This window comes from Ranitomeya imitator, chromosome 2 (assembly GCF_032444005.1).
Source record: "Ranitomeya imitator isolate aRanImi1 chromosome 2, aRanImi1.pri, whole genome shotgun sequence".
Taxonomy (NCBI): domain Eukaryota; kingdom Metazoa; phylum Chordata; class Amphibia; order Anura; family Dendrobatidae; genus Ranitomeya; species Ranitomeya imitator.
Genome location: NC_091283.1, coordinates 252,446,243 through 252,469,070, shown reverse-complemented (window position 1 = coordinate 252,469,070; position 22,828 = coordinate 252,446,243). Strand labels below are relative to the sequence as shown.

At 45.1% G+C, this 22,828-nt stretch overlaps 1 protein-coding gene across 1 annotated transcript in view; it reads left to right on the top strand.

Annotated features, from left to right (window-relative positions):
• The window catches only part of LOC138662939 (oocyte zinc finger protein XlCOF6-like), a 69,055-nt gene that overhangs the window by 10,772 nt on the left and 35,455 nt on the right, over positions 1 to 22,828 (top strand). Inside the window, exons 2-6 of the mRNA XM_069748949.1 lie at positions 5,036 to 5,185; positions 5,315 to 5,494; positions 5,577 to 5,700; positions 5,784 to 5,881; positions 19,541 to 19,631. Coding sequence (XP_069605050.1) covers positions 5,036 to 5,185; positions 5,315 to 5,494; positions 5,577 to 5,700; positions 5,784 to 5,881; positions 19,541 to 19,631 — 643 coding nt within the window. The remainder of the gene's footprint in view (positions 1 to 5,035; positions 5,186 to 5,314; positions 5,495 to 5,576; positions 5,701 to 5,783; positions 5,882 to 19,540; positions 19,632 to 22,828) is intronic.

The following is a 22,828-nucleotide window of genomic DNA, read 5'->3' as shown; positions in this document are numbered from 1 at the left end:
TGGATACTGTGGTGGATAGGTTGCAGCAGATTTGGACTCATGTGGTGGACAATTTGACATTGTCTCAGGAGAAGGCTCAACGTTTCGCTAACCGCAGGCGCTGTGTGGGTCCCCGACTTCGTGTTGGGGATTTGGTTTGGTTGTCATCTCGTTATATTCCTATGAAAGTTTCCTCTCCTAAGTTTAAGCCTCGTTTCATTGGTCCGTATAGGATTTCTGAGGTTCTTAATCCTGTGTCTTTTCGTTTGACCCTTCCAGCTTCTTTTTCCATCCATAACGTATTCCATAGGTCATTGTTGCGGAGATACGTGGCACCTGTGGTTCCATCCGTTGATCCTCCTGCCCCGGTTTTGGTTGAGGGGGAGTTGGAGTATATAGTGGAGAAGATTTTGGATTCTCGTATTTCGAGACGGAAACTCCAGTACCTGGTTAAGTGGAAGGGTTATGGTCAGGAAGATAATTCCTGGGTCTTTGCCTCTGATGTTCATGCTGCCGATCTGGTTCGTGCCTTTCATTTGGCTCATCCTGGTCGGCCTGGGGGCTCTGGTGAGGGTTCGGTGACCCCTCCTCAAGGGGGGGGGTACTGTTGTGAATTCTGTGGTCAAGCTCCCTCCTGTGGTCATGAGTGGTACTTCGGCTGGTTCTGTCTATGAGCTTCCTCTGGTGGATGTGAGTGGGGCTGCGGCTTCTGAGTTTCCTTCCTCAGGTGACGAGGTTAAGTCGTTAGGTGCTGCTCTATTTAACTCCACCTAGTTCTTTGTTCCTGGCCTCCAGTCAATGTTCCAGTATTGGTCTTGCTTTCTCCTGGATCGTTCTTGTGGCCTGTCTGCCCTACATAAGCTAAGTTTTGCTTGTGTTACTTTTGTTTGCTATATTTTCTGTCCAGCTTGCTATATTGGTTTTTCTTGCTTGCTGGAAGCTCTGAGTGGCAGAGGGAGCACCTCCGTACCGTTAGTCGGTGCGGAGGGTCTTTTTGCCCCTCTGCGTGGTTGTTTGTAGGTTTTTGTGCTGACCGCAAAGCTATCTTTCCTATCCTCGGTCTATTCAGTAAGTCGGGCCTCACTTTGCTAAAATCTATTTCATCTCTGTGTTTGTATTTTCATCTTAACTCACAGTCATTATATGTGGGGGGCTGCCTTTTCCTTTGGGGAATTTCTCTGAGGCAAGGTAGGCTTATTTTTCTATCTTCAGGGCTAGCTAGTTTCTCAGGCTGTGCCGAGTTGCATAGGGAGCGTTAGGCACAATCCACGGCTACCTCTAGTGTGGTATGATAGGATTAGGGATTGCGGTCAGCAGAGTTCCCACGTCTCAGAGCTCGTAACCACTAGGTCCATTGTGGTTCTGAATCACCTGTTCATAACAATAATGTTCTCATAGTACCGCCATACCCCACACAGTATAATGTTCCTACAGTACCTCCATCCCACCACACACAGTATAATGTTCTCATAGTACCGCCATACCCCCACACACAGTATAATGTTCCTACAGTACTTCCATCCCACCACACACAGTATAATCTTCTCATAGTACCGCCATACCCCCACACACAGTATAATGTTCCTACAGTACCTCCATCCCACCCACATACAGTATAATGTTCTCATAGTACCGCCATACCCCCGCACACAGTATAATATTCCTACAGTACTTCCATCCCACCACACACAGTATAATGATCTCTGTTGTGAATTCTGTTATCGAACTTCCTCCTGTGGTCATGAATGGTACTTCGGCGAGTTCTGTTCATGGACTCCCTCTGGTGGCTGTGAGTGGAGCTGCTGCTTCTGAGGTTCCTTCCACAGGTGATGGAGTTTATTCGTTGGCTGGCTGCTCTATTTAACTCCACTCAGATCGTTACTCCATGCCAGCTGTCAATGTTCTTGTACTGGTTCAGTTCGCTCTTGCATCTTTCTGGTGACCTGTCTACTCCAGCAGAAGCTAAGTCCCTGCTAGGTAATTATTTGTTCATTGTTTTCTTGTCCAGCTTGCTATAATGGTTTTACCTTGCTAGCTGGAAGCTCTGGGATGCAAAGTGGCACCTCCGCACCGTGAGTCGGTGCGGAGGTCTTTTTGCACACTCTGCGTGGTCTTTTGTAGTTTTTTGTGCTGACCGCAAAGATACCTTTCCTATCCTCTGTCTGTTTAGTAAGTCGGGCCTCCCTTTGCTGTAACCTGTTTCATTTCTGTGTTTGTGACTTCATCTTAACTCACAGTCAATATATGTGGGGGGCTGCCTTTTCCTTTGGGGAATTTCTCTGAGGCAAGGTAGGCTTTATTTTCTATTTCTAGGGCTAGTTAGCTCTTAGGCTGTGAAGAGGCGTCTAGGCCGTGTTAGGTATGCTCCATGGCTATTTCTAGTTGTGTGATAGGATTAGGGGTTGCGGTCAGCAGAGTTCCCACTTCCCAGAGCTTGTCCTGTGAGAGTTTAACCATCAGGTCGTTTCGGGTGCTCCTAACCACCAGGTCCATAACAGATCTCATAGTACCGCCATACCCCCACACACAGTAAAATATTCCTACAGTACCTCCATCCCACCACACACAGTATAATGTTCTCATAATACCGCCATACCGCCACACACAGTATAATGTTCCTACAGTACCTCCATCCCACCACACACAGTATAATGTTCTCATAGTACCGCCATACCCCAACACACAGTATAATTTTCCTACAGTACCTCCATACCCACACATACAGTATAATGTTCCTACAGTACCTCCATCCCAACCACACACAGTATAATATTCCCATAGTACCTCCATCCTCACCCACACAGTATGATGTTCCTACAATACCTCCATCCCACCACACACAGTATAATGTTCCTACAGTACCACCATACCCCCACACACAGTATAATGTTCTCATAGTACCACCATACCCCCACACAGTATAATCTTCTCATAGTATCGCCATACCGCCACACACAGTATAATCTTCTCATAGTACCACCATCCTACCACACACAGTATAATGTTCCTACAGTACCTCCATCCCACCACACACAGTATAATGTTCTTACAGTACCTCCATACACCCACACACAGTATAATCTTCTCATAGTACCGCCATACCCCCACACACAGTATAATGTTCCTACAGTACCTCCATCCCACCCACACACAGTATAATCTTCTCATAGTACCTCCATCCCACCACACACAGTATAATCTTCTCATAGTACCTCCATCCCACCACACACAGTATAATATTCCCATAGTACCTCCATCCCCCCCACACAGTATAATATTCCTACAGTACCACCATACCCCCACACACAGTATAATGTTCTCATTGTACTGCCATACCCCCACACACAGTATAATCTTCTCATAGTATCGCCATACCACCACACACAGTATAATCTTCTCATAGTACCACCATCCTACCACACACAGTATAATGTTCCTACAGTACCTCCATCCCACCACACACAGTATAATGTTCTTACAGTACCTCCATACCCCCACACACAGTATAATCTCATAGTACCGCCATACCCCCACACACAGTATAATGTTCCTACAGTACCTCCATCCCACCCACATACAGTATAATCTTCTCATAGTACCTCCATCCCACCACACACAGTATAATTTTCTCACAGTACCACCATACCCCCACACACAGTATAATGTTCCTACAGTACCTCATCCCACCACACACAGTATAATGTTCTCATAGTACCTCCATCCCACCACATACAGTATAATGTTCTCATAGTAAGGCCATACCCCCACCACACACAGTATAAAGTTCTCACTGTACCGCCATACCCCCACACACAGCATAATGTTCTCATAGTACCGCTATACCCCCCACACAGTATAAAGTTCCCACAGTACCATCATCCCACCACACACAGTATTTTGTTCCTACAATAGTGGCTTCCCACAGACACAGGATAATGTTCCCACAGGACTGGCATCCCCCTCAGACACACTATAATGTCCCCACAGTACTGCCATCCCCCCACTTTTTAATGTTCCCACAGTACTGCCCCCTACATGCACAATATGGTACCATCCACCTCACTGACTACCTCCGACCACCGACAATTAATAAATACTCACTTAGCCTCATTCTTGGTGCAAATACTAATGAACCCAGGATCTATGAGATATTTACCATACGATAGTTTGATAGGCAGGAGTGCATCATCCAAAACGGTAGCCCACTCGGTTGCTATGATGGCTCTGAATTGACAGGGCTCAGTGGGGTGTGGTATTGGTCAACCTCTCCTTCCCATCATCACAATTTCAGCAATATCCACTAAAGGTCAAGTGGGAAGAGAGATGCTACGTGCCAGAATTGGAGCATCTTAGAGATGTGCCTTTTCTGGGTGGCTGAGAGCTGTTTTTTTTAAGCCTGGGGCCACCGTATCCATGGCCCCTTCCTAGGCTATTAATATCAACCCGCAACTGTACTGTCTGCATAACCTTTGCCGGTTATTAATTATAGGGGGACCCTACGTCACTTTTTTTTGGGGCCCCCCATTTTAGTAGCCACTAAAGGCTAAGTATACAGTTATCAGCTGATATTACTAGCCTGGAAAGCTCCATGGGTATTACCCCCTTCCTAGGCTATAAACAAACTTCTGTGTGTGAATCAGACCTGAGCTCTAACGTGATAGAAGATTACAGTGCGGAGAAGACGGGAAACCTTCATATAGAGGCCGGTGGTGATGGAGTCAGTGACCGACTCTGGCCAAATTTGTCTCTAGAGCCGTAGTAGAAGATGAAGATGTCGTCCTCATCATGAAGTAGTTATTTCTCATGTCGCGTGTAATGAATATCTCCTGCAGTATTGCTAATGCCGATTCCAGGGTCGGTAAATGAGACGAGAATTAGCGTTATGGAAGATGAGTCTATGTTGTCTGTGGCCTAAATATATAGGATTTATTAGTAGATGTAAAGAAGGAAACTAAATACTGTAAAATAATAAATCTCCTCATATGTTTCCCTTATTATCTCCAGTAATTGTATTATTACAGGATTCTTATGATCATCGGCTCATCTTCTCATTCAGGTCTCTACAATATCTGATTCTCTCAGTGAAGATCTTCTGCAAAAGAAAACTTTCCTGATTTACCCATCAAAGATGGATCTGGACAGAGACAAGATGGCGGAGAGGATATTACACCTCACCCTAGAGATCCTCTTCCGGCTTACTGGAGAGGTGAGAGATTCTGATGACGTCACATTACATCATTCTTATCTATGGGAATAACAGGTGGACAGAACTGGAGAGGTGAGGACTCTGGAAATGTCTGTAGTGAGATTTATTAATGTGTCTCTCCATTACCAGGATTACACAGTGGTGAAGAAGACCTCTAGTGATCGCTGTCAGGACCCTGTGTCTGAGGGATGGGGAAGACCCCTGAGCCCAATCACGGGGCCTCCACCTCACCTCCTGATCCATGAGGACATCAATGACCAGAAGATCCTAGAACTCACCTACAAGATGATTGAGCTGCTGACTGGAGAGGTGACACTGCTGGGAATGCTGGGACATTATACAGTAACACTATGAAGTGATCGGGGTATGACGGTATCATTGTATGTGTCAGGTTCCTATAAGGTGTCAGGATGTCGCTGTCTATTTCTCCATGGAGGAGTGGGAGTATTTAGAAGGACACAGAGATCTGTACAAGAACATCATAATGGAGGTTCCCCAGCCCCTCACATCTCCAGGTAATAGACAGGACTAAATACACACGGCCTATAATTATCTGTATGTAAAGAATGAATTCACTCCCTGTATGTGTTTCCTCCAGATCTATCCAGTAAGAGGACAACACCAGAGAGATGTCCCCGTCCTCTTCTTCCACAGGACTGTAACCAAGAAGATCCCAATGTTCCTCAGGATCATCAGGTAGATGGAGAGAAGGTGTCATGAGATCTCCCTTAGGCCAATTTCACACTTCCGTTTATTTCCGATCCCGGAAAAACCAATCCCGGAGATATCTGTGTCTGTAATACTTGCGGCACACGTGTGGCAACCGTGTACCGCCTCAGTACCACACAGACTGCTGCCGGGGAAGAAGCGCTACTGTAAGCGCTGTTCCCCAGTGTCGGGTGCTGAAGACGGCTCTCATCGTTCTCCCCTGCTCTGCCGGCGATCGTCAGGAGCAGAAGAGAATAATGAGTTATAATTAAGTCTGAACGATGACAGCAGGTGGGAGCTTTTGAGACTTCTACTCCCATCATCCGTCACTTGCTGCCGCTAATAACAGTGACAGCAGGGGCGGATGATCGGGGTATTCCTCAGCCGCCACTTGCGATATAATTAAATACATTAATGAAAAACCCGGTGTAGGTTCCCCCCCTATTTTCTTGAATCAACCAAGCAAAACTCACAGCTGTCAACTTCAGCAAGGCTGGTTATCAAGAATAGATGGTGTGAAGATCTAAGGTTGTGGGTTATAAAAATCACCTAGGCAGGTTAACGATGCAACTAATTTTTTTATTCCATACATCCATGGTTATTTAAAAAATCCAGGTAGATGGCCAACATACAATGTCTTCAGTCCACAAGTTCCCAATCTGAGATCGGCAGTTCCACTGGCTCCATACCAGGCGATGCCCACTGTCTCCCAACTTTTGGTTGGCCCACAGATTTTGTACCTCCAGCTGGCATAGTGTGCAGTCACAGCTTATGTTCCTCCAAACAATGGATATCCAGACCATAGCTCATGGATACCCCTCCAGCCAACAATCTCCAAAGCTCCATAGATCATCCATCCATTCCAGCTTGGATCCTCTTCCATCGAAATCCCTCCAACAACTGCCTGATTCAACCCTATGTCTTTTTCTCCCGCCCCCTTAAACATTTTCCTTTAGCTCATAGAACAAGGCTTATTCCATCAGCTGGGACTGTATGTGAGACCTCCCGTGGTGACGGCTCCCCTGAGTCTACTATCCCCAGCCACACAATGGGCCAGGTTTGGGAGTACAATGGGAGCAAGACCTTGATACAAATGAGATTGAGAGTCTGTCCTTAGGTTCACATAAACTCTAGCCTGCTTGTCTTCCTCTGCTGACTGCCACTGAATAGAGACATTGATTCCTGAGCATGAACTGATGAGCAAGAAAACCACTAATAAAACACATCAAGCAAATTAACTATCAAAGTACAATGATAATGATGTCACCGGTGCTCCGTGCTGGAAAAAGTCTTTATGTCTTAGGGTAGGTGCACACGTTCAGGATTTTTAGCGTTTTTTTCACGTTTCTTCGCAATAAAAACAAGAAAAAAACGCGAAAAAACGCTTACATATGCCTCCCATTATTTTCAGTGTATTCCGTATATCTTGTGCAAATGTTGCATTTTTTTCCGCAAAAAAAAATCGCATCGCAGAAAAAAAGCAACATCTTCATTAATTTGCGGAATCGCGGGGATTCCGCACATATAGGAATGCATTGATCTGCCCACCATGCGGGAAGTAAGCAGATCATGTGCGGTTGGTACCCAGGGTGGAGGAGAGGACTCTCCTCCACGGACTGGGCACCCATATAATTGTTAAAAAAAAAGAATAAAAATAAAAAATCGTGATATACTCACCCCTGGAGTCTTCCCGCCTCTCAGCGGTGCATGTGGCTGCTTCCGTTCCTATAGATGCTCTGTGTGAAGGACCTTCGATGACGTCACGGTCATGTGATCGCAGGTCCTACACACAAAGCAACTGCTGAGGAGATCGGGGGCCATCAGAGGGTGAGTATAACCATTTTTTTATTTTTTTATTATTTTTAACATTCTATCTTTTTACTATTGATGCAGCACAGGCAGCATCTATAGTAATAAGTTGGTCACACTTGTCAAACACTATGTTTGACAAGTGTGACCAACCTGTCAATCAGTTTTCCAAGTGATGCTACAGATCGCATGGAAAACGCTAGCATTCTGCAAGCTAATTACGCTTGCAAAATGCTTAAAAAAAAAAACGCGGAAAAAACGCGAAAAGAAGCATGCGGATTTCTTGCAGAAAATTTCCGGTTTTCTTCAGGAAATTTCTGCAAGAAATCCTGTCATGTGCACACACCCTTAGAGCTGTGGACTCCACTCCACGTCCATTTGGCCTATAGTCTTTAGTAAGCGGCCATATCCTCACACTGGGGTCCCCATGCTATGTTTGTTTTTAAATACTTTAATAAATAATTGTAAAAAAATGGCATGAGGTCCCCCGCATTTTTGGCAACCTACCTCTCTAAAGCTCACAGCTGGGGGCTGGTATTCTCATACTGGTAAGGGGTCATTGCTTTTGGCCCCCCTCCAGCCTAAAAACAGCAGGCCACAGCTGCCCAGAAAAGGCGCATCTATTAGATGCGCCAATTCTGGTGCTTTGCCCGGGTCTTCCCACTTGCCCTGTAGCGGTGGCAATTGGGGTTAATATTTGTGGGGTTGATGTCACCTTTATATTGTCAGGTGACATCAAGCCCATGGCTTAGTAATGGAGAAGTGTCTATAAGACACCTATCCATTACTAATCCTATACAGTACAGTATATAAATAAAGACACAGCAAGAATAAAATCCTTTAATTGAAAAAATGACACAGATTCCTTTATTAATCTCTCTTTTTTTTTTTTACTCAAATACATTTTTATTAAGAACAACATTACAATATACATGTTACATTCTTGTTTTCAATACAAAGTTTTCCCCCAAAACAAACCCCCCCCATTCCCAACTTATCCCGCCCCCTCCGTATAAGTCAGCCCACCTCTTTTAATAGCTCGACCATCAAAACTATAGAATGACTATCATCTCATTTAGGACTGCAGGCCTCATGTTGTGTTTTCACCAATTCAGGACCGTGACTCACCCGTCCTCTATAGCGAACCTATCCCATGGCAAGCCACGAAGACCACAATTTATCAAACGTTTCTATTTTCCCTCTTTTCTTATAAAACCCCTTTTCCAATATCAAGCCCTGCTTCACATATTGGAGGAATTCTCTTCTTGGAGGCGGTTCATCCTTAATCCAATTTCGCGCTATTACCTTTCGGGCCATATACAACAATCTGGCAATAGCTGTCTTCAGGTTATTATCCACTCCAATCTCATCCATGTATCCCAGCAAGCACACCATTGGGTCCATTGGCACCGTGCATCTGTACGCTCCTTCCACACGACTCAAAACCACCAATCAAAAAGCAGCCAGTCTTGGACACGTCCACATCCTATGAAATATACCAGCATTTGTAGACTTACACCTCGGGCACTCAGAATCAGCACGCAGTCCTGCCTTATATAACACCTCCTATATACTCTGTGTATTACATAAAGCTGTGACAGCCTATACGGTTCGCTCAGCGACAGCCGTGGAACCCACTCCAGCACCGACTCCCAAGTTTAATTCTCCATTGGGCCCAAATCCCTCTCCTACTTAGCTCTCGCCGTTATCGGAAACCCCAAAAGGTAAGTGTCATGGTCCGGTCCGGAGTTTATTTTCATCTTTCCTCTTTTGAGACTGGTCATGCGGGGGTTAATCTCCTCAGCCTCGTTCTAGAGCTAGCTGGGCTATTTCAGGCCCTCACAGCCTGCCTACCGCTGTTAGTGATAGTTCATGTTTCCCAGCTTGAACCCCTGACCTGTATCCTGATTTTGGTGATCCTTGTGTCTCTGACTGCCCGTACCCGTGTATGACTCGATCTGTTCCCTGGACTTCGGCTCTTGTTTTCTGTCTCTGATACCACGTTACCCTCCTGGTTCTGACTTTGGCTTGTACCCCGACTTTGTCTTACGTCTCACGTTTTGGTTACCACGTTCCCGGTAGGCTCTGATTACTTGCGTGTCCCTGACTATTCTCCTGACTGCCCCTGTGTACACTTCTGATATCTCTGTGTATGACCTTGGCTTGTCTGACTTCTCTCATTACCTGTGACACCTGTGCCTGAACTGTGTTACTTCGATTAGTGTTTAACCTCTCTTCCCTCACCAGCTCCCCCTGGTGGAGGTTTCACTACAGTAAGTAGTAGTAAGTAGTATGTTTCAGTCTACCCCACAGCTTACATATCAATAATATAGTTGGATACAATTTCCCCAAAGCCCCCAGGGATCCATCCTCCAGACACTGTATTACTGACCTTCTTTTTGTCACCTTTTCCATCAGTTGCTGTACCGCACTGGACGACCCCTCGCGCACCCAGCCCTTTAAATGCTGACTCTGGGCTGCAAGAAAATATACTTCAGGATTGGCAGTGCCAAGCCCCCATTTTCCTTGAGTCGCTGAAGCTTCTCCAGTCTGATACGTTGATGATGTCTCCCCCATAAAAAAAATTCCTGAACAGGGAGTTAATCTGCCTAAATTTCCCTCGCGGTATCCAAACTGGCGTGTTATGAAGAACATATAGAATTTTCGGCATCAAAATCATTTTGATGAGATTCACCCTGCCCACCACAGATAAATGCAACTTAATCCAGGCATCCACTTTTGCCTTAAGAACGCCTAAGATCGGAGTCGGATTCCTATGTATGTAATCCGTAACCGGCATAGATACCCATATCCCAAGTATTTAAATTTACTTACCACCTTAAGTCGCCCATCCTCAAGAAGCTCACTCCCATCCTCCCCCACGTCATCAACTCTAAACAGAATCGACTTACTCCAATTTATCGTCAGCCCCGACAATGAGCCAAATCTTTCAATAAGCCCAATGGCCCCCCGAAAGAAGCGACCGGGTCAGCCAGAAACAGTAGAATATCGTCCGCGTACAGCGCCACCTTCTCTTCAATTATCCCATATTTAAACCCAGACACCTTGTCAGACTGTCGAAGTTTAGCAGCCAATGGCTCCACGGCCAGAGCAAACAAAAGAGGAGAGAGCAGACACCCCTGTCTCATCTTTATAGCTAATTGTATAGTCCGCGATAACTCCCCATTCACCCTGACTCTAGCCACCGGCTGCAAGTACAGCAGCTGAATCCTGGACACAAACTGTGAGCCAAACCCCATACACTGCAACACCTGCCAGAGATATCCCCATTCCACACTGTCGAATGCCTTATAGGCATCTAAGGATGCAATAACTCTCTGGCCACAATTATCAGACCTAAGCTGCAGATTCATAAATAGCCTCCTTAGGTTGACCACCGTGGATCTATCAGGCATAAAGCCAGATTGGTCTGGGTGCACCAGGTTGGAGATGACACTCGTCAACCGCGTCGCCAACACCTTGGCCAGAAGCTTGACATCCATAGTGAGCAAGGAGATTGGCCGGTACGACTCAGGTTTACCCAAGTCTTTCCTTTCCTTAGGAATCACCGCTATTATGGCTTCTCTCATAGATGCTGGCAGATACCCTCTACTCTTAGCCTCATCTAGGACCGCCTTTAATCTGGGAATTAGCACCTCCCCCATATTTTTATAGATCTCAGCAGGAAACCCATCCACTCCAGGTGCCTTCCCATTAGCCATGGATTGTAATGCCCGACCCAGTTCCTCCTCCGTGACGGGAGCCTCCAAGCCCTCTCTATCTGCGTCACTTAACATCGTGAGCCCCACACCCTCAAGGAGCGCCACTGTGTCTCCCGCCGACTCGTCTACCTGAGAGGAATATAGGTCCGCTTAAAAGTCCGCAAAGACCTCCAAAATCTCTGAATTTTTGGAGACACTCGTACCACTCCCGGAAACTAGAGAATGGACAAACGAAGTACTCCTCTGGGCAGAAGCCACCAGCGACAGCATGTAACAGACCGTCTCACCCTCCTGATAGTAAGCCAGCTTCAGAAATTCCCGCTTCCTTTCAGCCTTCCCCAACAAAATTTTCTCCAGGTGACTTTGCGCTGCCTTTAATCTGTTCCCAGCTTCAGAAGTACCCATTATTACCATCTCATCTTCCGCTGCCCTTAGCCCATCAATCGCTGCCTTCTCTGCCTCTCTCGTCTTACATCTACTAATATCTCTTAACAACAGCCCTCTTAAGTACGCCTTCATGGCTTCCCATACAGTAAGAGCATCTACACTCCCATCATTCAGCACAAAAAATTCCTACAACTCCTGTTTTATCTTATCTAAATCTATACTGTGCAGCCAGTTAGGATGAATTTTCCACTCTCTCCTGTTCGCAGCCTGTGTCCCCATCAGTCGGAACTCCACCTCAATTAGACTATGGTCCGAGAGGGCCCTAGGTAAATATCTCACATCCCCCACCATCGTGTCCAACAGACGATTGCCTAGTGCCAGCTCATTTCTGGATAGAGTACTATGAGCCGGTGAATAACATGAATACCCCCTTTCCCCAACATGTCTAACTCTCCATAGGTCAGTCATACCAACTTCGCAAATATAAGTCCCAAACGTAGTAATGTGTCCCACTGTCCTATTCTGGGAGTTTTTATTTTTATCCCAAAAGTCATCACATATATTATTAAGATCACCAATGATTAGAAATGGTATCGGGCCCCAACGTTCCACCCGTTCCAACACCTCTCTAATTTTCTTACTTGAGTATGGGGGCGGAATATACATTGCCGCTATACACATCAACACTCCATTTATTTTACATTGCACCACCACATACTGACCATCCACATCCACCTGTAGCATCACCTCTTCATACTGCACTCCCACAGGTATCAACACCGACACACCCCTAGAATACGTAGAGAAGGTAGAATGGTATGCCTTTTGGATCCAGCGCCTATTTAATACATCCACCTTCTCCCTCACTAAGTGCGTCTCCAGCAGACATATCATTGAGACTCTCTGTTCTCGAACATACTGCAGACTCGCCGCCCGCCGAGACTTATCCGCAAGGCCTCTCGCATTCCAACTCAATATTTTAATGCGGCCCCCCATCATGTGACTCATCATCCTTCATAGTATTTTCATTCCCAAGTATGAGCTGTCTCATCCCTCCCAACTCCCAACTTGCCCCCCTAACCCACCCAATACAACACATTCTACCTCTCATCAAGAGTGGGGCTCCACCGCCCATTGCGAACACTCTCCCTTGCTTTGCCCTCTCCACTCGCCTCCCGCTGCCGTGACGATCAGAATTTCCCACACGTTTAAAAAAAAAAAAACACACAACAGAACATTCCAACTTATATAAACATGTAGAGAAACTACAAAACAAACTTGCAGTACCCTGCGTAACCCTCCTCCCCTATATTTATTAACCGTTACTGCCCCCTCCGGCCAATCACTCAATATGGCCCAGCTCAGCCCTCAACAGTTGCTCATCCCTTTGGCAATTATGCTATTAAACGCAGATCCCTCCTCCAGCGACAGAGAAATAACTCCCATCCAGATCTCCCCGACATGTCAATTGCCTTTTTCCTTAAGTTTTTTAGCATTAGTATCAATCCACTGGGTAGCGTCCTCTGGAGTCAGGAAAAAATGGGTTTTATCAAAAGCCACCACTCTTAACTTTGCAGGAAACAGCATAGAGTATTGCACTCCCAGCTCCCTCCATTGTCTCTTGACTCCAGTGAACTTCATTCTCTGTTTCTGAACCCCAGCAGAATAATCCGGGTAAATAGCAATCTTTTGACCTCCAGCCGTCAAATCCTCCATTTCTCTAGCCTTCCTGAGGATAATGTCTCTGTCCCTGTAATTCAGTATTTTGGCAAGCATGGTACGAGGATTCGCTCCTGGGGCAGAAGGCTGCGGCGGGGCCCTATGAGCTCTCTCAACAGCAAAAACTTTTGTCAGCACTGTGCCCCCAATTTTCTCCAGCAGCCAGCTTTCAATAAACTCCGTGGGGTTTCTCCCCTCAGTTTTTTCAGGCAGACCCACTATACGTATTTTATTCCTTCTGGATCTGTTTTCCAGATCCTCATTTTTGGCAGCGAGCTCTGACATTGCTTGGGCGAACTTTTTCTCCACTTTTTGCAGTTTTACTATATGGTCTTCTGCCGTGTTCACCCTCTCCTCCACCACCCCCATACATCTGTCCATCTCGTGCAGGGCTGCATTTATCTGTTCTGTTTCCCCTTTTACCTCCTGCATCTGAAGGGTCAGAGTATTTAGGGACTGCTTGCATGAGGAGACCAACGCAAAAACATCCCTGAGGGTCGGCTCCTCTTTCTGTATCAAATCTTCAGGTCCCCCTTTTGCCCCCGCCATGCTGCTTTTCTCCCTCCCCTTCTCTACCTCATGCTTTGCAGCCAGGACCACATCCTCCTCCTCCATACCCGCTCCAGCTCTAGTTCCTTGTTCTGCCTCCTCCGCAGCATCCACTCTGGCATACTGCTGAAGCTTCACCGCCACCTCCATACGCCTCTGACATGCGGCGTTCTCCTTGTCAGCGTCTTCTCTGGCATCAGCGCCATCTTGGCTGGCTCCTGCATCGCCAGCACCCGCATCCTTCTGCCGCTGCCTGGTCATTGCCTCCAAAGCCGGGTCCACCGCTCAGCACCGCTTTGCTCCCCTGACCCTCAGCCAGCCGGTATGTGGCAGAAAAGTCCAGTCAGCAGCGTCTGCACAGGATAATTAGCCCTTTAGCAGCGGGAGCGCTCTTCTATGCGTCCGCTCACATGGCCAGCTAGGACACGTCCCCCTCCTTTATTAATCTCAATTAAACCATAGTTACTGCATCATCTAATTCCACCGAAGCCCTCGGTCTATAATAAAAGTGAAATAAAAAAACAACAGTATACCATACCTGTCCCTCGTTCTGTCCCACGCTGTAATCCATGTCTGGGGGCTAAATAGTTTTCAGCCTGAAGGGTGCCAAGATGCGACCGTCCAGGCTGAAAACCACTGGTGAATGAGTTGCTGCGAGCGCAGCCTCAGTGACAAGCGGTGAAATCATCACTAGCATTTTCCCACGGTACTGAGGTCACCGCAGTTCAGCCCGGCCTCGATGATGTCACCGATGGTAAATGATGCTGCGCTTTCATCAGCTCATTCACCAGTGGTTCTCAGCCTGGACGGTCGCATCTTGGCACCGTCCAGGTTAAAAACTAATTATCCCCCAGACACGGATTACGCATGCATGGGACAGAATTACAGACAGGTATGGAATATTGTTGTTTTGTTATTTTATTTTTATTACAGGAGATCGAGGGCTTCAGTAACATAGTAACATAGTTAGTAAGGCCGAAAAAAGACATTTGTCCATCCAGTTCAGCCTATATTCCAATAAATCCCCAGATTTACGTCCTTCTACAGAACCTAATAATTGTATGATACAATATTGTTCTGCTCCAGGAAGACATCCAGGCCACTCTTGAACCCCTCGACTGAGTTCGCCATCACCACCTCCTCAGGCAAGCAATTCCAGATTCTCACTGCCCTAACAGTGAAGAATCCTCTTCTATGTTGGTGGAAAAACCTTTTCTCCTCCAGACGCAAAGAATGCCCCCTTGTGCCCGTCACCTTCCTTGGTATAAACAAATCCTCAGCGAGATATTTGTATTGTCCCCTTATATACTTATACATGGTTATTAGATCGCCCCTCAGTCGTCTTTTTTCTAGACTAAATAATCCTAATTTCGCTAATCTATCTAGGTATTGTAGTTCTCCCATCCCCTTTATTAATTTTGTTGCCCTCCTTTGTACTCTCTCTAGTTCCATTATATCCTTCCTGAGCACCGGTGCCCAAAACTGGACACAGTACTCCATGTGCGGTCTAACTAGGGATTTGTAAGAGGCAGTATAATGCTCTCATCATGTGTATCCAGACCTCTTTTAATGCACCCCATGATCCTGTTTGCCTTGGCAGCTGCTGCCTGGCACTGGCTGCTCCAGGTAAGTTTATCATTAACTAGGATCCCCAAGTCCTTCTCCCTGTCAGATTTACCCAGTGGTTTCCCATTCAGTGTGTAATGGTGATATTGATTCCTTCTTCCCATGTGTATAACCTTACATTTATCATTGTTAAACCTCATCTGCCACCTTTCAGCCCAAGTTTCCAACCTATCCAGATCCATCTGTAGCAAAATACTATCTTCTCTTGTATTAACTGCTTTACATAGTTTTGTATCATCTGCAAATATCGATATTTTACTGTGTAAACCTTCTACCAGATCATTAATGAATATGTTGAAGAGAACAGGTCCCAATACCGAGCCCTGCGGTACCCCACTGGTCACAGCGACCCAGTTAGAGACTATACCATTTATAACCACCCTCTGCTTTCTATCACTAAGCCAGTTACTAACCCATTTACACACATTTTCCCCCAGGCCAAGCATTCTCATTTTGTGTACCAACCTCTTGTGCGGCACGGTATCAAACGTGGAATTAGGCGAGGTTGTAAGTATGGTTTAATTGAGAATATTAAAGGAGTCAGTCATTTTTTTAATTAAAGGACTTTATTCTTTGCTGTGTCTTTATTTACCATATAACTATAGGATTAGTAATGGAGAGATGTCTTAGACACTTCTCAATTACTATGCTTTGGGCTTTATGTCACCTGACAATACAAAGATGAAATCAACCCCTCAAATATTAACCCCACTTGCCACTGCTACAGGGCAAGTGGGAAGAGTCGGGCAAAGCGCCAAAATTGACACATCTAATAGAGGCACCTTTTCTAGGCAGCTGCAGGCAGCTGTTTATAGGCTGGGGGGTCAATATCCAGCCCCAGCCAGCCCCAAGCTGTGAGCTTTAGCAAGGCTGGTTGTCAAAAATGGGGGGGACCCCACACCATTTTTAAAATTATATATTTAAATAATTTAAAAAAAATAGCGTGGGTACCCCTCTATTCTTGATAGCCAGCCTTGCTGAAGCTAACAGCTGAGGGTTGCAGCCCCCAGCTGTGAGGGTTTTCCTGCTTGGTTCAAGAAAATAGGGGGGAACCCACACCGGGGTTTTCATTCATTTATTTCGATATATTGCAGGCAGCGGGTGATGAATACCCTGATAATCCGCTCCTGCTGTCACTGTTATTAGCAGCGCTGACCGCCGGTAGAGCAGGGGAGAATAATGAGAGCCGTCTTCAGCACCTGCCGCCGGGAAACGGCTCTTACTGTAGCTCTTCTTCCACGGTGCTGATGCGTGTCGCACGGAGGACATCAACGTGTGTTCTCCATCTGCACGTGTGCAGAACGTTTTGCCATCCGTGCTGACGGTAAAAAACGGACATAACTACGTGCGGGACACACGGTCCATGGAAACACACTGACGTGCACAGACCCATTCATTTGAATGGGTGTACATGTGTACCTGTCTCCGGTACGTGTGAAAACTGTCACCTCACATACCGGAGACATGAACGTGTGAAAGAGGTTTTATGATGTTGTGGTAGTTCACTCACGTGGTGGCACACTGTGGTAGGAAAAATGGGAACACCGTCTATTTAAATCATCGTTGATGTATTGTAAGGCAGCATAAACCAACTTATGGGGAAAACAAACTCAGCCTTCTTGGCTAAAACAAAAACAGAACGATAAAAGAAAACAAAATTCTGCAGCACAGTCCATATGTTGTGGGTGGCACCCCGCTCTGGAGCAGGACAGGTTCAGTCTGTACTTGATGAGCCACAAAGCCTCTGGAGTCCTCTCTCCAGGCTAGCTGAACCCAGACTGCCCGTAGAGCTCGGTTATGTCAACCCAAGCCTGTAAGTTCCCCATCATGTGATTGATCACATGACCATGTCCTCATGCAGGTCCTGGCAGGTCTGCCAGGGGAGATAAAGTGGACCTTCTCCCACCCGCTCTGTGAAGGTCCACATAAAACCAGCCCTGTTTATACAACTTAACCCTCACAACACGTAGTGTGCTGGAGAAAAATGCTCTGGTTTCACGTCACTGACGCCGTTAAGCGCAGTGACACATACAGTGGGGCAAAAAAGTATTTAGTCAGTCAGCAATAGTGCAAGTTCCACCACTTAAAAAGATGAAAGGCGTCTGTAATTTACATCATAGGTAGACCTCAACTATGGGAGACAAACTGAGAAAAAAAAATCCAGAAAATCACATTGTCTGTTTTTTTAACATTTTATTTGCATATTATGGTGGAAATTAAGTATTTGGTCAGAAACAAAATTTCATCTCAATACTTTGTAATATATCCTTTGTTGGCAATGACAGAGGTCAAACGTTTTCTGTAAGTCTTCACAAGGTTGCCACACACTGTTGTTGGTATGTTGGCCCATTCCTCCATGCAGATCTCCTCTAGAGCAGTGATGTTTTTGGCTTTTCGCTTGGCAACACGGACTTTCAACTCCCTCCAAAGGTTTTCTATAGGGTTGAGATCTGGAGACTGGCTAGGCCACTCCAGGACCTTGAAATGCTTCTTACGAAGCCACTCCTTCGTTGCCCTGGCGGTGTGCTTTGGATCATTGTCATGTTGAAAGACCCAGCCACGTTTCATCTTCAATGCCCTTGCTGATGGAAGGAGGTTTGCACTCAAAATCTCACGATACATGGCCCCATTCATTATTTCATGTACCCGGATCAGTCATCCTGGCCCCTTTGCAGAGAAACAGCCCCAAAGCATGATGTTTCCACCACCATGCTTTACAGTAAGTATGGTGTTTGATGGATGCAACTCAGTATTCTTTTTCCTCCAAACACGACAAGTTGTGTTTCTACCAAATAGTTCCAGTTTGGTTTCATCAGACCATAGGACATTCTCCCAAAACTCCTCTGGATCATCCAAATGCTCTCTAGCAAACTTCAGACGGGCCCGGACATGTACTGGCTTAAGCAGTGGGACACGTCTGGCACTGCAGGATCTGAGTCCATGGTGGCGTAGTGTGTTACTTATGGTAGGCCTTGTCACATTGGTCCCAGCTCTCTGCAGTTCATTCACTAGGTCCCCCCGCGTGGTTCTGTGATTTTTGCTCACCGTTCTTGTGATCATTCTGACCCCACAAGGTGGGATTTTGCGTGGAGCCCCAGATCTAGGGAGATTATCAGTGGTCTTGTATGTCTTCCATTTTCTAATTATTGCTCCCACTGTTGATTTCTTCACTCCAAGCTGGTTGGCTATTGCAGATTCAGTCTTCCCAGCCTGGTGCAGGGCTGCAATTTTGTTTCTGGTGTCCTTTGACAGCTCTTTGGTCTTCACCATAGTGGAGTTTGGAGTCAGACTGTTTGAGGGTGTGCACAGGTGTCTTTTTATACTGATAACAAGTTTAAACAGGTGCCATTACTACAGGTAATGAGTGGAGGAAAGAGGAGACTCTTAAAGAAGAAGTTACAGGTCTGTGAGAGCCAGAAATATTGATTGTTTGCTTCTGACCAAATACTTATTTTCCACCATAATATGCAAAAAAAATGATAAAAAACAGACAATGTGATTTTCTGGATTTTTTTTTCTCAGTTTGTCTCCCATAGTTGAGGTCTACCTATGATGTAAATTACAGACGCCTCTCATCTTTTTAAGTGGTGGAACTTGCACTATTGCTGACTGACTAAATACTTTTTTGCCCCACTGTATCTCCCCTCTATCACCTTACCAGTGACCCTGTCACATTGTGTAGATGGCTGTGAACGTCTTGTGTTCAGTCTTGTTTTATCCACCAGTATTATATGTTTTATACTTGTGTAATGAGACCGGTGGAGATGGCAGGATTAGAGCTGATCGTAGATGGGACTTCTCCATCTGTCGGTGACTTTTATAATATTTGTTTCAGGGTGAAGATCTGACCCATATTAATACTACAGAGACATATGTGAGGGGGGATGAGCGGTGTAAAGAGGAGATTCCTACATATGGCTACCCAGGTGAGTAGTGACCACTAAATGCAGAGAAGTCAAAGATTCTTCTCAGTCACCGGCTGTGGCGGCTTTATCGGTGGTGTAGTCCGGCCGTATTACCATGATCACCATTTTGCCTCTAGACCACAACATTCTCCTCCACCCAAAACTGTTCAAATGACTTTGGTCATTGAAAGCCATTTTCTATAGAACTTACAACCTGGAGGATTCACTTACCCCCTGAGATTAGAAGACACTGAGCGTTACCTGCCCAGATCTGTAAACTACAAAGCCAAATGACAGCGTGCGTAGAATGTGCTGACAATATAGATATATATTATGATGAGAAAACGGAGGGTAATGATGCTGTTGGCTTCCAAAATCCCTGATGTGGGAAGAAGGAAAAAATCAGGGCTTTGAAAAGCGCTGCCAAGTGCTGAGCCAGAAAGTTGGGTATCAAAACAAATGAACGTTAAAAAAAACCCAAAACTTTTCATTTTCATATTCTACTCATTTCCGATGTGAACCAGCTCCTTCCTCAGGCTTATACAAATGATACATTGTGGATGTTTTATATCCTCCAGAACAGCGTCACTGATCCAGTTGCTTAATTCATTAATTAATCTGCGCCTATGCTGCAGTTTTTTGTATAGAATCCTTTCTTTGTATACAAAACTATACAAATAGATGTAAAATGCATATTGGATGCACAATAAAATCCATATAACGAACAATATACGTACATGGAAAATCCTCCGCTTTAAGTGTGGATAGTATAAAAATCCAATAGGATTCTCTATTCACAAGTCTTTGGGACCTATTAGACACACGTTCTGATATTTGTTCTGATATATTGAGTCTTAAACTGGTGGGATCTCGTTCATATTCTAAAACCAAATGCCTAAATAGACAGATTACACCTTTCCTAATATTATGTCTCTGGCTGGTCATCCTATTATGGATCGCTTGGGTCATTTTTAGATCCCTGATATCGAAGGAATCTCCCTTCTCTCCCTTCTCTCCTGCTAAATGTGATCATATGGTCCCTACAAGACCAGGTCCAGTCTTTCTGGCCAAACTTCACTTTTATGATTGACAACATTGAATGTGCAGTGAGGCCAAGTGTGAAAATCTGGACAATAACAGCAGAGTTTCCTTTTATCCTGATTTTACAATTTCTTATAAAACCGACTAACTTCAGACAGGATTGTGATAAACTACATAATAATTAGTACACCTGCGTCATGATGTATCTCTAAGTTGTGCGTGGCTGATGGCTGTAATATACAGTGGGCACGGAAAGTAGCGTAGAGAAAGTATTAGCGCCCCCATTTCAGGAGAGATTACTGCACAATCTGAATACCTTAGGATTGAAAACATAATGTAATTTATGAGGTGGAGTGAATCCATGAAACCAGGGCTGGAGCCAACACATCTCCTGCAGGCGGGAATAAATGTAAAGTGGGTACAGAAAGTATTCAGACCCCTTACATTTTTCACTCTGTTTCATTGCAGCCATTTGGTAAATTCAAAAAAGTTCATTTTTTTCTCATTAATGTTCACTCTGCACCCCATCTTGACTGAAAAAAACAGGAATGTAGTAATTTTTGCAAATTTATTAAAAAAGAAAAACTGAACTATCACATGGTCATAAGTCTTCAGCCCCTTTGCTCAGTATTGAGGAGAAGCCCCTTTTTAGCTAGTACAGCCATGAGTCTTCTTGGGAATGATGCAACAAGTTTTTCACCCCTGGATTTGGGGATCCTCGGCTATTCTTCCTTGCAGATCCTCTCCAGTATGGTCAGGTGGGATGGTGAACGTTGGTGGACGCCATTTTCAGGTCTCTTCATAGATGCTCAATTGGGTTTAGGTCAGGGCTCTGGCTGGGCCGGTCAACAATGGTCACAGAGGTGTTCTGAAGCCGCACCTTTGTTATTTTAGCTGTGTGCTTAGGGTCATTGTCTTGTTGGAAGGTGAACCAAGCCAAGTCTGAGGTCCAGAGTACTCTGGAAGAGGTTTTCATCCAGGATATATCTGTACTTGGCCGCATTCATGTTTCCTTCATGACAACCAGTCGTCCTGTCCCTACAGCTGAAAAACACCCCCATAACATGATGCTGCCACCACCATGCTTCACTGTTGGGATTGTATTGGGCAGGTGATGAGCAGTGCCTGGTTTTCTCCACACATACCGCTTAGAATTATCACTAAAAAGGTCTATCTTCGTCTCATCAGACCAAATAATCTTATTTCTCATCATAGTCTGGGAGTCCTTCATGTGTTTTTTAGCAATAGTCTCCTATGGAGACTATTGAAGCATGCCAAAAGTAAAACAAAAAAAAGTTTTTAAAAATATAAAAATTCAAATCAGCCCCTTTCGCCCATTCAAAATAAAACAATAAAAATAAAATCAAACATACACATATTTGGCGCCGCTGCGTTCAGAATCGCCTGATCTATGAAAAAAAGGATTAATCTGATTGCTAAATGACATAGGGAGAAAAAAAGTCAAAATGCCAGAATTATGTTTTTTTGGTCGCCGCGACATTGCATTAAAATGCAACAATGGGCGTTCAAAAGATCGTATCTGCACCAACATGGTGTCATTAAAAACGTCAGCTCAGCGCGCAAAAAAATAAGCCCTCACCCAACCCGAGATCACGAAAAATGAGACACTACGGGCATCATAAAATGGCGCAAATTTTATTTTTTAGCAAAGTCTTTTTGTTTTTGTTTTTTTCACCACATAGATAAAAAAGAACCTAGACATGTTTGTTGTGTATGAACTCGTAATGACCTGGAGAATCATAATGGCAGGTCAGTTTAGTGAACGTAGCAAAAAAGCCAAACAAATGACAAGTGTGAGATTGCACTTTTATTTTTTAAATTTCACCGCACTTGGAATTTTTTCCCGTTTTCTAGTACACAACATGGTAAAATCAATGGTGGCATTCAAAAGTACAACTCGTCCCGCAAAAACAAGTCCTCACATGGCCATATTGATGGAAGAAATAAAAAAGTTATCTCTCTGAGAAGAAGGAGTGAAAAACGAAAACGCTAAACTGAAAAAGGCTTCGGGGGTTAATTAAACCCAGCTGGCCTCCAATGAAGGAATAGAGCCATCTCAAGGAGGATCACAAGGAAATGGACAGTATGTGACTTAAATATGAGTGTCTGAGCAAAGGGTCTGAAGACTTATGACCATGTGATATTTCAGTTTTTCT